The following is a 15,479-nucleotide window of genomic DNA, read 5'->3' on the forward strand; positions in this document are numbered from 1 at the left end:
AAAAGTCGAAAGCATATATAAACCTTCCATCACCTATTTTCCAATGAGCCGATCCAGAAGCAAACACAACAAGAGAATGAGAAATCATAATGCTTGAATAACTCTTCATGTCGTCTAGTAGCTTCCTCCATCAAGTTTTATAATAAAAAAGCTCGCATATGGTGTATGAATACGACAAAGGGCATTATGAAGGAATTTGATCCTTGGATAAACGAAGGATTTTGAAGTGGAGAGGGTCTGATTATAGGACATGCATAACAATATTTTTTGTGAAGTAACGAGTCCTCAGAATGGGAAGACCTTGCCATTGTTGTGTAGAAAGCTTACAAATGGTGTAAAAACATTATCTGGGATGGAATGGGTGTCGGGTTTCACATAAAAGAATACCATTGGGAGCAACAACTCGAATTTGAACGTCACCTCTCGAGAGGAAACTAAACAAAAAATCCAAGGAGAAAGAGTTGGGTTGTGGAGAAATAAAAGATAAACAGTTTTTGTATCCAAGGGTTTGGAGGAAGAAGCCATCTAAGAAGGGTCCACAGTGATGTTATGCAACTAAATCTTTATAGTAAGCTAGCTTTGGCGTGAAATTTTGAGAGAGCTTGTATTTTTCAGCTTTATGTAGGGGAACTCGATTTAAAATCTCCAAAACAATGTCGTCCGAAATACCATATTTTACGTATATCGCAACAATGAAGCGTAAATATACAAAGACTCAGAAGAGTGGGCAATAAATGAAAAATAATAGAAGTGTGGAGAGTGAAATTAAACTTAGATAACATAATTAAATCTAAGGTTTAGGCAAATTCAGTTGAGCTAAGAAGGTGCTTTATTTAGCCTGACTCGTTCGAGCTAAGGAAAGCGAACCAAGCTTGACAGACAGCCAGAATGTGAAAGCCAAGCTAATAAAATTTCAAATGGCTTTTGGTTAAGAGCAATATTGTATCTTATACATGTAGAACAATATATATATATAAGGAAATATGAAATATAAAAAAGAAAAAGAAAAAAAAAGGAGGAGGGAAGTCGGCCAAGCTGCCGACTCCCCTCCTTATGGAAGAAGCCAGCCTGGGAAAGGTTGGCAGCCGGGCTGTATAGCCCAGCTAGCAAGAGGAAAAAGGGAGGGAGGGAGGGGGGGTCTGTCGATCCCCACCTCGAGAAACGTCAACCCTCACAGGTTGGTAGTTGGGCCTATGGGCCCGGCTAACCTTTGAACGAGGTCAACCCAAAAAAATCACACATAAAAAATATAGGGGTCGGCTACCAACCCCAACAGCCCAATTTTCACCTTCAGTTGGGCTGACCCAATTGGTGTAGGAAGTTTTGCATGATCTTTTAGCCATGCATTTGATTTGAAAGATGAAACTGTCCATGTGCATGCATTAAGAGTTAGCATCTAAAAACACTTCTTTTTAGATGGTTAATCTGAAGGGTTTTACCCATTTCCATTTATGTAACTCAATTATTTTGGTATTAAAGAAGTATGATTACGTTGAGAGTAATGATTGGTGAATCAAGAGTCATAATTCCACCCAAAAGTCGAGCACATCAAGGGTTGAAATGTGTAACAGTCCGAATAGTGATGATTCAATGGGAAAACAGATGAATTAATGACTAGTAATGGCTTTAAAACCGAAGAGGCAAGCTAGATTTTGTTATCACATGGACGACTTATATAATTCAACAGGTACAACTAAAGAGAGGTATGTTTTTTAACTCACACAAGTTTTTACTAGAAGAATAAAATTCAAACCCGATTCTAACTTAAGCGTCAGAGTGAATTTGGGTCAACACCACACAGGTGTTAGCTATATTAACCTTTTTGCAGGATAACAAGTTATTCTCCTCCAAAGCAAATACAAATTTACTATTGGTGCAATTTTTGGTATCAACAGTTGCCGTCGTCTGTGGGGAGAAATAACATCATCTTTTAGCCATACCATCACGTTCTGTGCTTTAACCATTTGACGGGGATAATTCGAATTGTGAACGCCATCCAAGGCGAAAACCCACAAAATCACGTGGGGGAGACCCACCAGCTTGGAAATAAGACAACTCTAGAGTATGCGGCTCTAGCTGCCAAAGTAGATAGCTTAGGTCAGGATCTGAGCCAGATCATGGAGCTGCTCAGACGACCAAACCACATCATCAAGGCCATCAAGCAGAATGCGATATACCCTCATGAGGAAAATAAGCGTGACGGGAAGTAAAAGCACAATTTGTTGGGCCCAAGCACCACCACGGTGGCCTGAGACCCAGCCAAGGTAACGGTCCATCGGTTGAAGGGGTAGGAGAGTCCGAAGCTCTTGAACCAAAGGCATTGTAGAGGTTGATATTGGAAGGGAATGATCGGCGTGCAACAACCCAAACCTAAAGAAACATGTACCTTTTGATCGCCATTCTCGAACTCCTACTGTTTGAAATTATGCTCCAGTTAAGAGTCAACCCAGAAGGTCACACATGTATCAGAGGCGGTCAACAATCTGGAGAGGTGACTGAGCAGAAACTCGGAAGATGGAGTAGACAGATAAATCTGACCTGGGTACAGACTTATGGGATCTCATCAACCAAAGGCAAAGGAAACAAGCCAAGGATGACAGAGAAGCAGATAGCCGACTGTGGACGGTCGAGTTACAACACATTCAAAACCAACTAGGAGACATCAAGAAGGCTCAAGATCATGAAAGGTTGGACTTGATAATTTGTTGGATTAGGTAGACCCACCCTTCACTGAGATCATGCAGGACCTGGTACCCCCCAAATTCAAATTACCTACCATAAAGCCCTATGATGGATTAAAGGATCCGGTAGAGCATCTAGATACATTTTGGTCATGGATAGAACTCCATGGAGTCCGAGACGCTACTAAGTGTCAGGCATTCTTGTTTACTCTTACTGGTCTAACCTGAAAATGGTTCAGAAAGCTAAAAAGGAGATTAATAACTTCATTATGAGAACTGGCAAGAGCGTTCATTACCCAGTTCCTAGGGGGTCGGGATCAGAGAAAACCTTCCACTTATCTGCTCACCATAAAGCATGGAAGGAATGAATCACTAAGAGAATATGTCATGAGATTTAACAACGAAGCTTTGCAGAATGAAGGTTATACTGATGTTGTTGCCTTGACAGCCATCGTAGATGGGCTTAGAGACGAGAAGTTCCTCTGGTCTTTAGGCAAGAAAGCCGTTACAACCTATGTTGAACTTCTTTCTAGGGCACAGAAGTACATGAGTGCCGGGGAGCTCCTTCGCTCGAGAGATGGTAAGAAAGAAGAGAAGACCATTCGTTCGGACTACCAAAGATAAAGAGGCCAAGAAGAGGAAGACTGACATGGGAACAAGAAGAGAAGGATGGAAGAGCGACCTATGGCACTGGAAAAAATAGCCCGAAAAGGCTTGCCATCTGGCAAGTTTGAACATTACACACCCACGATAGTCCCTGTGGAGTAGATGTTAATAGAGATTCAAGACAAAGAAATGTTGAAATGGCCAACAAAGCTAAAGGCAAGGTCACATCAAAGAAACAGAGACAAATATTGTCTCTTCCACCCAGACCATGGCCATACCAATGTAGAATGTTTTGACCTCAAGGAAGCCATAAAAATTTTAATTCAACGAGGACAACTAAAGGAATATGTGGGAGAAAGTAGAGACCAGAATGGTAGTCAAAGTAAAATGGCTTAAAGAAGAAGAGATCACACGCCCACTCCGCCCAAAGAAATCAAGATGATTATAGGTTGACCGGTAGGGGGCGATTCAGGAAGAAAGTGAAAGAATAGAGCGTGGGAAGCCCAATTGTCTCCAAGAGCCCAAGAAGTATATTCTACTATTCTGGTAGGTCAAGTTATTAACTTTTCTGAGGAAGAGGAGGAAAATCTACACCAACCTCACAATGACGCCTTAGTAGTATCGCTGACCATTGTGAATGTCGAGGTACATTGAATTTTAGTGGACGGAGGTAGCTCGGCGGACATCTTATCTCTCCGCGCCTTCAATGCCATGAGGTTGGGATGAAAGCGTTTAAAAAGAAACATTACCCCGCTATTGGGGTTCAGTGGCCAGACAGTATACTCCGAGGGTGGCATAGAACTTCTAGTCACCTTTGGCGGATGCATGGCCTGCATGACAGTTATGGTGGAGTTCTTGGTGGTAGACGACAGATCAATCTACAATGTCATCTTAGGAAGACCATCCCTCCATCAAGTGAAAGTTGTTCCATCCACTTATCATCAGTTGTTGAAATTCCCAACCCCAGGTGGAGTTGGAATTGTGAGAGGGGAACAATTGATGCTACCAGAATGCTATAAGATTGCCATGATAAATCCACAAGGCAAAGTAGAGGTGGTACACGTCATTAGTAGTGTTGCTAGAAAAGGAAATGAGAAATTTTGTCATGCCATAGAAAAGTCTGATGTCAAGACTCAAGCCTCAACTTTCCTGGTGAGAGACCTGCCCGTTGGTGAGGTGGAATCGAATGACGTTGCCAATCCCGAATCGACAGTTAAGCCCAGACTCCAAGGCGAGCCGACCAAGCTGTTAGAATCTATTCTGCTGCTATCTGACACTCAAAGAGTTAGCATCAGGAGAGGCTAAGAGTTGATGAGAAGAAAGCTATTATAGCTTTTCTAAGAAACAATGTAGATGTATTTTCCTGGTCTACGGACGACATGCCAGGGATGGACCCGCAAATAATGGTGCTCCGACTCAGTATTGATCCAAGCCACAAACCAGTGCTCCAAAGAAGGCGGGCTTTTAATCAAGCTCATAATGAAATAATAGTTGAGCAGGTCGACAACTTATTGCAGAAAAATTTTATCTGAGAGGTCCACTACCCACAATGGTTGTCCAATGTAGTGCTCGCCAGGAAAGCTAATGGAAAATGGAGAATGTGCATTGATTTCATCGATCTTAATAAAGCCTGCCCGTAGGATAGTTTTCCACTCCCGAGAATAGACAAACTCATCGATGCTACTGCCGACCACGAGCTATTGAGCTTCATGGATGCTTACTCAGGGTATAACCAAATTAGAATGCATCCCTCATATTAAGAGAAAACCTCTTTTGTAACCAGTCGGGGTCTTTATTGTTATGCGGTGATGTCGTTTGGGCTCAAGAATGCAGGAGCAACTTATCAACGCCTCGTGAATAAAATGTTTGCTCCTCTTATTGGCAGAAATATGGAGTTATACGTGGATGACATGCTGGTTAAAAGCAAGAAATTGAACCGCCATGTAGATGACCTTGTCGAGCCTTTGAAATCTTGAGGAGATATCAAATGAAGCTGAACCCTGAAAAGTATGCTTTTAGAGTGGCCTCTGGTAATTGTCTCGGATTTATGGTGAACCAGAGAGGAATTGAGGCAAATCCAGACAAAATACGAATCGTGCTCGAGATAGAGTCTCCTAAAACGATAAAACAACTGTAAAGTCTGAACGGGAAGATAGCAGCTCTTAATCGTTTTGTAAGTCGAGCTACTGATAAATGACTTCCATTCTTTAAAGTATTAAATAGAAAAGCTAACTTTGAATGGACGGAGGAATGTGAGCAGACAATCAAGCAACTTAAAGATTATTTGAGCTTGGTTCTACTCCTTTGCAAACCTGTACTAAGCGAAGAACTTTTCTTAAACCTTTTCGTGTCTGATTCTGTAGTTCGTTTTGTTCTAATCAAGAAGAACGAAGGTCAACGGTCATCGGTATACTACACCATTAAATCGATGGTAGGGGCAGAGACGAGATACCCTCAGTTAGAGAAGCTTGCCCTTGCCTTGGTAGTATCTGCCCGGAGGTTACGCTCGTATTTCCAAGCACATAAAGTAATGGTTTTAACTAGCTTCTCAATTGAGTTAATGCTGCAAAAGGCAAAAGCATTAGACAGATTGATGAAATGAGCGGTCGAATTGGGCGAGTATGACACCATTTTTGCCCTCGAGCTGCAATGAAGAACCAAGCTATAGTTGGCTTTATCACTGAGTTCACTCCATGTGCCTTACTGGGTGACAACATGGAGGTATGCATGACTGAAATATTTCCAGAAACTGAGAGCTATTACAACCCCTCAGGGAGCTTTATGTGGATGGATCGTCCAATAGAAAGGGCTATGGAGCCGGATTGTTGTTGTTGTCACTAGAGGGAGGACACCTTGAGTATGCCCTAAGGTTCAAGTTTCGGGCCTCAAATAATGAGGTAGTACATGAAGCACTCTTAGCTGGACCGCGACTAGCTATTGGAGTTGGAGTCACCAACCTGGTTATTTACAGTGATTCCCAAATTATTGTCAATCAGGTAGCCGAGACATACCAGACCAAAGATTGTAGAATGGCTATTTATCTAGCAGAAGTCAAGAAAATGCTAGGCTCATTTAACAAGTGCGAGATAAAGCAGATACCACGATCTCAAAATACCAATGCCGACTCCGTAGCCCGATCGAGAGCAGCTTATGATGCCGATCTAAGTAGAATAGTACCTGTAGAGGTTTTGAATGCAACCAGCATATTGAGGGAAGAAGCTATGGAGATAGACGACCAAACACAAACCGAGCAAAGCAGTTGGATGACCCCCATAATCAAATTTCTGGAAGAAAGGATATTACCAAATGATAAAGTTGAAGCTCGATGGTTAAGCTGCAAGGTTGTCCACTATGTGATAAACAATGTAAGACTGTACAAGAGAGGATAATCTCTCCCTCTACTAAAATGTGTTGATTTAGATAAGGTTGATTAAATCATATGGGAAATTTAAGAGGAACTGTGTGACAATTACTTTGGGGCCCGATCCCGTGTAAAGAAAATAATTTGCTTAGGTTGTTATTGGCTTACACTAGCTCGAGATGTATGTAAATTCACCACATCTTGCGATTGATTTAAGAGATTTGAAATTCTACCTAAACAGCCTCCTGAACCTATCACAAACATTATGAGCCCTTGGCCGTTCGCACAGTGGGGCGTCGACATAAATGATAATAGTAGGGTATCCATAAATCATAAATGATAATAAATAAGTCTGAAAACGATTCTTAATAGTAAGTTTTAAACATCTAAACTGAAAGTTAAGAAAAACATGAAAAGAAATCTAAATCTCATGAGCGGAAGCATAAAAATAGTCCCAGTGGCTCAATCACGAATTCCGCTTGTCTGTCGCCAGTGCATTTCTACCTTTACCTGAAACAACAATATGAGAAAGAATGAGTATAAAATACTCAGTAAGTAACCCCACTACTAGAGTCAGGTTAGGCATCTATGTCCTTTAGATGCCTACCTCTGGTGGAACATATAAATTGTCCTAGTCCTCATGGGACACATACATACATGAAAAACTGAGTTCTATCCTACTGTAGCTAAATATGCCCACTACCTCTGGTGAATCATGAAAGAAATACAATAACTGGTGAATCCCAAAGGAAACACAAATTGGTGAATCCCAACCCAAAGGAAACACAAACTGGTGAATCCTGAAGGAAACACAATATCTGGTGAATCCCAAAGGAAATACAATAATTGGTGAATCTCGAAGGAAACACAAACTGGTGAATCCCGAATGAGACACAATAACTGGTGAATCCCGAAAAAAACACAAACTGGTGAATCCCGAAAGAAACACAAACCTAGTGGACATTCTAACTAATCAGTAAAACCACTATCATAGGCTCGACACCATAATTATCACAATACGGTTCTATGACATACATATATGCCTCAACATCATGGCTCTACAACAGACACACATGCCTCAATATCCATAGATCACATACAACCTCATTAAATTAAATATCATCTCATGCTAGCATTCAAGTATCTATGTGCACAAATACATCTTTCAAATCCTCAAGCAAGTACATATATCGGTTATACTAAACTATTAGTTCATCATGTTGTCATTCTACCATAACATTCATCCATCATGCTAGCATACATCTTGTGCTTGGCCCGTTGGTAGTTCCAGTAGTAAGATTACTTACCTCGAAGTCAAATTCAGATATTAATCCAAGCTAATGATCTCAAACCAAATAAATCCTGAATTGAGTCCCCCAAACGAAACTTGATCAACAGACACTCGCAAGATTTCGACTCCAAAATTTCCTCTTAGCAGATTTTAAAACTCAATGGATGACGACTTAGAACCTTAAAAATACAAACTACTTGCCAAACGAACTCGAATCTACTGGACAACACGTTGCGCACTCTGAAGTACTCCAATCTTGGATCTAAATTCCAAATATAATCAGCATCAACCAAAAAGAAAACCAAAATTTAATGGGAAATATAGAACCTTCTAAACTCAACCGCTCTTACCCAGAACTTACCGATCTTTACCAAATTTATGCAAAACGAAAAATGGTCTCTAGCTTGATGGTCAATGCCTAAAAACTTCCAAATCTTGAATCTAAGTTCCACACCAAAGAGAGGTTACTAATTTAACCCAAAATCAAATAGGTGAATTTCACCTCCCAAATTATAAGGAAAAATAAGTCTTACCCAAGGTTCTTCTCAAGATTTCGGCAAAGATCGGGCAGTGGCGGCTGATGGCGTGTTGGCTCATGGCTACCATAGATAGGCAATAGGTGTTGCTGTCAAATGACATAATTTGTTTAGGTTAGCAGCTGATAGTGAGGATCTTGCATGAGGAGGGTTTGCGAGAGTGAGAGAGAACGGGAATTTTTAGTTTTACAGATTTTATTCAGAAGCGATTATGAACAAACCAGAGCTTCAAACAACGATCCAACTGCTTAAAATGAAATTCTATATGTCTCGAACAGGGTGACCAAATTTGAGCACAATCCAACGGTTCAAACTCTAGAAATCGACAATTTTGTGGAAGCTATCGGTTTTCCCAATTTTTGGCCTTGTTTCATTCTCATTTAATTTTAAAAAAAAATCTCAATTATTTTATTTTTTTCAATTTTGAAAAGATAAATAAAATATTTTATCACAATATCTCCAAAATCTCCAAAAATTCTATTAAATTTATAAATCAATTAACTTTTCAAATTATTTTAATTTAGGCTTCAAAAACCAAAATTAAAGGGCATAAGATCCATCAATTTGATACAAATTAAATCTTTTAAAATATTTAAATCAATTCAAAACCACATGAAATTAATTATCTCTTTATTTTATTTTTTTAAGTTGGCCCTAAAATCCAAAATCAAAGAGAAGCAAAATTCAATATTTTCAAGATAATCAGTTCGAATATTTAATCAATTAAATTCAATTTAACCAATAAAAGTTTTTCAATTATTTCACTTTAATCCCAATTTTCCAAATGAATGGAAAATTTAAACTCAATAATTTTAGATAATTAACTTAAATTTTTCTGAAATTGGGGATGTTACACCTGCTTTTAAGGGCAGTCCTTTGATTAGTATGGGTGAGAGTGGCTAGATTGCCAACTCAACATGCCTACCTTTTTGGGACTTGTCTGATTTGGGAGTTGGGAACTCAGTTACACAAGATGAAATTCACTCCTTTCCCAAAGTAGGGGTAAGTAGATAGATTACTCCTTAAGGGCTGATTTCAAGGCTTGAACATAGTGGCCACAACTTCTTTTTGGAAAAGAGGACTCAGTCATAGTAGGACTATGACTTATGTTCATTAGAGAGATCAGTGGTACTTAAGTAGTTAGATGTAACTACATGGGCATAACAGTTATTGACCCAGTTGTACTTACGAGCGATTTGTGAAGGGTTATCGCACTATTGATTGGTTAAGATGGACACATAATATATTTGTAGTAAGAAGAGTTCAGCTGTTGGTTTTTAGTGGAGTGCCTGGAAATTAACAGATGGTGGAACCCGTGACTAAAGAGTTTAGTCACTTATTCACGTACATTGGAGCTTCGAGCTACAGGTCCATAAGGTCCCCTTGGTAGCTCAATGGATTCAAGTTGAGGATCAGTTCTTGGTGTTGATTTGAAATGTTCAAATTGACAAGAGGTAATTCGATTATATATGATATGATCGGTATGGTGTATGAGATGTATCTACTGGAGGATTAATGTAAATGAGATTTACATTAAGTACCATGGAATAGAAAAAGAGCTATGGTTCATATCTTTCATGAGATCAAATATTAAAACTATAGGTTATAAATATAGTATGGTAAGTTGGCTATCATATATATTTATAATAATATTAATTATTGGATAATTATCTCTTTTTCTCTAATAACCAATTGAGTGTGAGGTTATTGGTGGTTTCATGGTAACCGTGAGATAAAAGGAAAAGTGTTTTCCTAATTTTAGTAGTTATTGATTTAAGATTTCCATTCTCAGAAATTACTCACGAAAAGGTTGTCAAGTAAATATGATTTACTAAACGACAACTTGGAAAGACTAGACTACTGTGGAGTGTTTCTATACGATAGACACTCAGTTGGCCGGTTTGCTAAACGGTCGTGCAACTTTTGCTAAACAATTGCATAACTTTTGTTAAATGATTGGGCATCGTCTATATGATAGACACTGTCATTTTCCACTTGCTCAATCGTATACACGATTATTCTCCACCGGTCTCGTCCTCTAACCAAGTTCACATAGAGCCCACACTTCTGGATTCTCACACTGAGAATACCAAGTAGCCATTGTGGTGGTATCATGCTCAACTCGACACAAGTCGAGGGTTCTGTGGAGGTCATTCGTTGCGTTCGCTGTGTTCGTGATCTGGGTGATCGTTGTGTTCGAGATCACTGTGATCTTGCAGTATAGTAGTCGAAGTGTTTGAGCATTCGAGTTGCAATCTTGCTGGTTGTTCGAGCATTCGTGATAAAGGGTGTTGAAGATGAATCTTCAAAGGTATGTTAGTTCTATCCCTTGATCGTTTAGTAGAGCATGTTGTAATTTCGGTTTTGCACATAGCTTGTTGTTTCCATTTGTGTACTGTAATTGTTGTTGTTCATATACGATTAAAATTTAGAACGATCCTTTCGCTACTCATGGAAATCCTCATGTCTAATTCCTTCAAGTTCACTATTGTTGTTGTCAATTACTTTACCAAATGGACAGAGGCCGAAGCTCTAGCAACAATTACCAAGCAAAAAGTAACCAATTTCATTTGGAATAACATCATATGTCGATTCGATATACCATATGTCCTGATTACTGACAATGGTCGTCAATTTTACAACACAATGTTTCGTTAATCTTGTACTAGCCTCGGTATCAAACATTATTTTCCATCTCCAGTCCATCCGTAAGCTAATGGGCAGATTAAAGCTGTCAATAACATCATTAAGCGAAATCTCAAGGGTGGGCTAGAAGGATTAAAGGGATTGTGGTATGGAGAGCTATCGAATGTGTTGTGGGCCTATCAGACGACGTCACGAGCTTCGACGGGTGAGACTCCTTCATCGTTTTCCTTCAAAACAGAAACCATGGTGCCAGTTGAGATCGGAATTCGTTCCCCAAGGGTCGAGCGATTCAATCTAGTTGAGAATGATGAAACACTTCGTCTATATCTAGACCTCATGGAAGAGCATCGTGAAATAACGAATCTATGGGTGGCAGAGTATAAGATCCGGGTTGCATGATATTATAATTCCCGTATGTGCAAACGACACTTTAGAGTGGGGGACCTAATCCTTAGGCGAGTCATGCCCAACACTTAAGATCTTGGTAGTGGGGCTTTGGGACTAAATTAGGAGGGCCCTTATCAAGTAGCCAAAGTCATTCGACCTCGAACATACGGCTTGACTAACCTAAGCAGGAAAAGCTTACCTCACCCATGGAATGCCGAACACCTGAAAATTTATATTCAGTAGGTTTTTCTTTATGTTCTCATGATAAACGACTTTATACTTCCCAGATTTACTTCAAACTTTCAGCAAAGGATTCACAATTTCTTTCAATTCAAGGTTTTTCTTTACTCAAGCAACGAGGTCTTTTCTTTCATACATAAAGTTACTCGTGCATGAGTGAGGGGCAATGAGCAATAATCTTTGAAAAAAAAATAAACACAGAAGTTGAAATATCACATAATTTGATAGGCAAGCTACAAGCTTGACTTACAAGCAAAGGTGAGCTGCAACTTTGGTTAAGTAAAAGTTGAATAAGTAAATCCCCGTAAATTAAGCTGTAAATAAAAATAAACACAAAGCTCCGCATCAAATGTCGAAGTTACAAATTTGGCTCAACTAAACTGCAAGCTTGAACTATCAGCCTGAGCTGCATATAAAATTAAGCATAACCCCACAATGAAGGCAGTTGTCCTCCATCTAGCAGTATGTCTCAGTTTTTTGAAATCTCTCGACCAAGTATTTGGCATCTGAAAGCTTGCCCCGGGCCTCTTCCAATTCAGTGTTCACTACAGATGGAGTCTCATTCAACTTATTGACTGAAGCATCATGCTGAGATTGTAGTGTGGCTAAGGATGCTTGAGAATAGGCAAGTCGGGTGGACACCTCAGCATACAAAGCCAAAACTTAGTCAAATTCTCTACGTGAAACAGAATTTTTCTTGAGGACCTCCATCTCCTCACACAATTTTGCATGGTTTTGCCTATGAAGCTCTATTTCGTTGCTTAATTTCTGGTAAGACATCATCATTTCATAGGATGCCTATGAAAATGAGAAAGATGAGAATAAATACAGCCGCATGAAAGATATAAAGGCATGATCTTATAGAGTAACTTACCATGCGAGGATGCTGTTGGGCTTGTGTAATACCTGATCTGGAGTCGGCATGCCATTGAGCTGGCACTTTTTCTTTTTCACTAGTCCATTGAGCCATACCCTGGTAAGGAAGGAAATTTTGTCACTATCGAACTCGTATGGTCCGTTGAAGTCAAAAGGGTGTGAGGAGGACGGAGTAGATCTTTTAGCAGTTGAAGAAGTTGGAATGGTCACAATCGGGGTAGAGATGTTATGCCAAGGTGAAGTGCAAATATAGGGACGTTGGGAATATGGTTCATCAGTTGGATTCTGGGCAGGGTCAGACCCCCTTGACTCACCCGTGGAAGTCATGGGAAGGGGGTTTGAAAGGCGAAATTGGTTGACACGTGCGTTGGCCCCTAGTCTGTTGCGTATTCTTTGACGCAAGCTTTTACGAGGTTTCATTCCTAAAAAGAAAAAAAAAGAGAAGAATAAACTTTAGAGTAATTCTCTACAATGGTTTTTCCTTTTTTTTTTTTTTGAAAGTGAGCATCAGTCAGACTTATGTGGGTAGATGGTTCGAGCTCAAAGCTGTCTAGAAATCCTTGTTGAACTAAGTTGAGTCTGTAATGGAAAAAATTGTCAGTCGAAAGAGTTCAGTCTTGAAACATGATAGCCGTGTGAGTCAAGGTAGGCTTGTAATCAACTGCATAAAAATAAATAGAGGGAAGTTAGAATAAATTATAAAAGTAGGTCTCAATCGAGCGAACGTGTGAGAAATTTACTAGAAGTCCGAAACTCGATCGGGACCAGTAAAGAAGGCTCTCCACAATTTGGTGCGAGCCAGTCACTGCTGATGAAAAACCATTGTTTGCTCCACCCCTTTGGACTGGTTGGACAAAAAACATAAATTCCTCCATAGCTGGGTATGAAGGGAATAATTTATTTTCGAGGAATAATTTATTTTCTTAAGGGTATGAAGGGACATAAATTCCTCCATTGTGATGCGATTAGAGTTACCCAATTGGAGCTAGAGGACGTAGCACCCTAATAGCACACAATAAGAATTTGGAAATAATTGGAAAGGTGTCATGTTTACATAAGCTAAGAATTGTTGAATAAAAGGGTAGAGAGGAAGTCTGAATCCAAAGGTAAACATAACTGGGTAGAAAGCCACTTCGCCTAAGGGTGAGTTAGATGGATGTTCACCTAGGGAAGGAACTCTCATGCGAACGGAGTCAAGAATTCGAAATTTTCTCCTAAGGGAATTTAGGGCATCTATGTTTAGTGGACTCGAGGGAAAGGCGTGGGAAGCCAAGTCGTCACTTTGGAACCCACGCTCCCTACGAGCATGGTTTGGAGCCTTTTGATTAGGGATGAAGTCAGGATTGTCCAGGTTAGTTGACACATCGATCCTAGGAACTAAGGCTCAGGTATTCTCTATAGATAGAAAAAAAATATAAACCAAGCTTCAAATTACCTTGAAGAATTAGGGGTGGAAGATGAAGATTGGAGTATGATAAGTTGGGGTAGCTAGGTGAACCCTTTTTAGAAGGATTTTTGGCATGGAAAATGAGGCTCGTTACCTACTCAAGCTAAGGCATGGATACCCTGAAGGTTTGAGAAGTAAGTCTCGAACTAGGCTTCATCTAGAGAATTTGAGCTGCCCAGCTCGAGAGAAGGGCAACTATTGAGGGTGAAATAAACCTAGATAACATAATTAAATCCAAAGTTTAGGCAAAGGTAGTTGAGCTAAGAAGGTGCTTTAATTAGTCTGACCCGTTCGAGCTAAGGAAACCCAACCAAGCTCGATAAACAGCCCGAATGTGAAAGCCAAGCTAATAAGCTTTCAAATGGCTTTTGGTTAAGAGCAATATTGTATCTTGTACATGCAGAATAATATATATATATATATATATAAATATCAATAAAGAAATATGAAATATAAAAAAAAGAAAAAAAAAAGAGGAGAGAAGTCGGCCAAGCTGCTGACTCCCCTCCCTTTGGGAGAAGCCATCTTGTGAAGGGCTAGCAGCCAGGCTGTATAGCCCGACTAGCAAGAGGAAAAAAGGGGATCGACACCTCGAGAAGCGTCAACCCTCACGGGTAGCAGCTGAACCTATGGGCCCGGCTCACCTTTCAATGATGTCAACCTAAAAAAATCATACATAAAAAATATAGGGGTCGACAACCAACCCCCACAGCCGGACTTTCGCCTTCAGTTGGGCTGGCCCAATTGGTGTAGGATTGCGTGGTCTTTTAGCCATGCATTATATTTGAAAGATGAAACTGTCCCTGTGCATACGTTAAGGAGTTAGCATTCTAAAACACTTCTTTTAAGATGGTTAATCTGAAGGCTAGTAATTTACCCATTTCCGTTTATATAACTTAATTATTGCGGAATTAAAGAAGTATGATTACATTGAGAATAATGATTGGTGAATCAAGAGTCATAAATTCCACCCAAGAGTCGAGCACATCAAGGACTGAAATGTCTAATGGTTTGGATAGTGATGATTCAGTAGGAAAAAAAGATGAATTAATGATTAGTAATGGCTTGGAAGCCGAAGAGGCAAGCTAGATTCGATTATCATATGGACGACTTATATAATTCTTGAGGTAATGCTAAACAAAGGTATGCTTTTTATCTCACACAAGTTTTCACTAGTACAATCAAATTCAAACCCGATTCTAACTTGAACGTCAAAGTGAATTTGACTCAACACCACACCGATGTTAGCTATATTCATCTTTTTGCAGGACAACAAGTTATTCTCCTCCAAAGCAAACACAAATTTACCATGGTGCAATTTTTGGTATCAACAAGAAGTACTGCCGAGGAGTGAATGCAAGAAGAGATTGTGAAATTCTGAATTTATAATGTTTGGAGAAAATGATTA

The 15,479-nt window shown here is 39.7% G+C and overlaps 1 protein-coding gene across 1 annotated transcript; it reads left to right on the plus strand.

Moving 5' to 3' along the window:
- Positions 1-5,095: 5,095 nt before the first annotated feature.
- LOC150032899 (uncharacterized) lies at positions 5,096-11,520 on the plus strand. The gene is made up of 5 exons (XM_090307074.1): positions 5,096-5,230; positions 5,347-5,420; positions 5,511-5,786; positions 6,061-6,652; positions 11,200-11,520. The coding sequence occupies exons 1-5, from the start codon at positions 5,096-5,098 to the stop codon at positions 11,518-11,520; spliced, it is 1,398 nt and encodes a 465-aa protein (XP_090163200.1).
- Positions 11,521-15,479: the final 3,959 nt, after the last annotated feature.

Source organism: Benincasa hispida, chromosome 11 (genome assembly GCF_027475165.1).
Source record: "Benincasa hispida cultivar pf3 chromosome 11, pf3_genome.v1.1, whole genome shotgun sequence".
In the NCBI taxonomy this organism is placed as follows: Eukaryota; Viridiplantae; Streptophyta; class Magnoliopsida; order Cucurbitales; family Cucurbitaceae; genus Benincasa; species Benincasa hispida.